The sequence below is a fragment of the Saccostrea echinata genome, unplaced genomic scaffold, assembly GCF_033153115.1.
Source record: "Saccostrea echinata isolate AGI-Se365-2 ecotype Australia unplaced genomic scaffold, CSIRO_AGI_Sech_v1 ptg000006l, whole genome shotgun sequence".
Taxonomy (NCBI): domain Eukaryota; kingdom Metazoa; phylum Mollusca; class Bivalvia; order Ostreida; family Ostreidae; genus Saccostrea; species Saccostrea echinata.
Genome location: NW_026889755.1, coordinates 2,612,695 through 2,614,046, shown reverse-complemented (window position 1 = coordinate 2,614,046; position 1,352 = coordinate 2,612,695). Strand labels below are relative to the sequence as shown.

The 1,352-nt window shown below is 37.1% G+C and overlaps 1 protein-coding gene across 1 annotated transcript; it reads right to left on the bottom strand.

The window, feature by feature from the left end:
- Nucleotides 1-412: 412 nt before the first annotated feature.
- LOC133180158 (uncharacterized) lies at nucleotides 413-838 on the bottom strand. The gene has a single exon (XM_061314730.1). It carries the CDS (start codon nucleotides 836-838, stop codon nucleotides 413-415), a length of 426 nt encoding a protein of 141 aa, XP_061170714.1.
- Between the last annotated feature and the right edge of the window lie 514 nt (nucleotides 839-1,352).

Sequence of the window (1,352 nt, the reverse complement as noted above, 5' to 3'; positions counted from 1 at the left end):
TAATGTCTGGTGATTGACTAGGCCAGGTAAGTGTAGGGATGTTGTTTGTTGTTTTCCATTCAACTGTCTGTCTGGACTGGTGCACCGGACAATTATCCTCCTGTAGAATCCAGGGACTTGCAGGAAACTCCTTTGCAACAAGAGGCCAAAAATGATAATCTAGGACCGAATTATATTTCTCAGAGTTTATATTTCCTTCTACTTCAGTCAAAGTTCCAACACCATTAAAAGATAAACACCCCCAGAACGTAGCCGATATGCCGGAGCGGGGCGAATGACTACTATACTGTCCAAGACAATCGGGTTGAAATCTTTCTCCAGGTTTTCTCCAGACGTAAATTTTTCTATCCTTTCCTAAAACAACTTTCATCTCATCACTAAAAATGACCTGACTCCAGTTTTCCTCCACTGTTCACCCTAATTTGGATCGACACCACAAAACACGGTTTTGACGATTTGGTTTCGAGATTATTTTCTTTGAAACGGAGCATCTTTGATATTTCTGTTCTTTTAATCTCCTTCTAACAGTTCTATTAGACACTTTCTGTGGTACAGATTCGTTAAATTTATCAGTTAAATCTGACAGAATCTGACGACGATTTTTCTTTACCAACCTTGACAAGACGCGATCACCTCTTTCGCCCACCAATCGTTGTCTTCCCGGTCTTTCTCTGTTTTCCACGGAACCCCTTTCAGCATTTCGTCTTACAACTTTCTGTATGGAATTTGGACTTATTCCGATAATTTCCGAAATTTTCCGGCTACTTAAACCACTCTCATTCAATTTAATTATCGTCTGCTTTTGCTCGAGTGAAAGGTCTTTCCCCCTCGGAGCCATTTTGATTTACGTATGTTTTGGTACTAAAAATAAATCTATAAATCTACGGAACGTCCTATGTGTGTGACGTCAGATATGACGCTCATGTGTGAATGTGTGTAGTTGTCATTATTTTTTATCATATTACAATTGATAAAATGGAGAGGAAAAACATCGTATGTTAATTTTAATTTTAACGGCGTCCATTTTGCGTACTGTATTATGGCCAGGTATTGTACCTTTAATTTTAACCATCAACTGTGCTTATTAATGATAACTCTTGAGGACTACGCACGCTAACTCTCGATTCCCGCCTACATTTTACACCCATTTAATTCAATACTAATGGCAATATGGCCAAAGAATATGTGCTGAATGCAAAGAAGAGTTCAATGGTAATTGATTAATAATTTTAATATCAGTGTTAAATAGTTAATTACTCTTACCGGTAATTTCAGCTCTTTTTAAAAGGGGGTAAAAGATGTTTTTCATTAAAATCAAGCTTGAATGCATCAGCATATTTTAAAATATTCTT

What these genes read in the sequence shown, in the direction of transcription:
- LOC133180158 (XM_061314730.1), bottom strand. Translation starts at nt 838, where the DNA reads ATGGCTCCGAGGGGGAAAGACCTTTCACTCGAGCAAAAGCAGACGATA.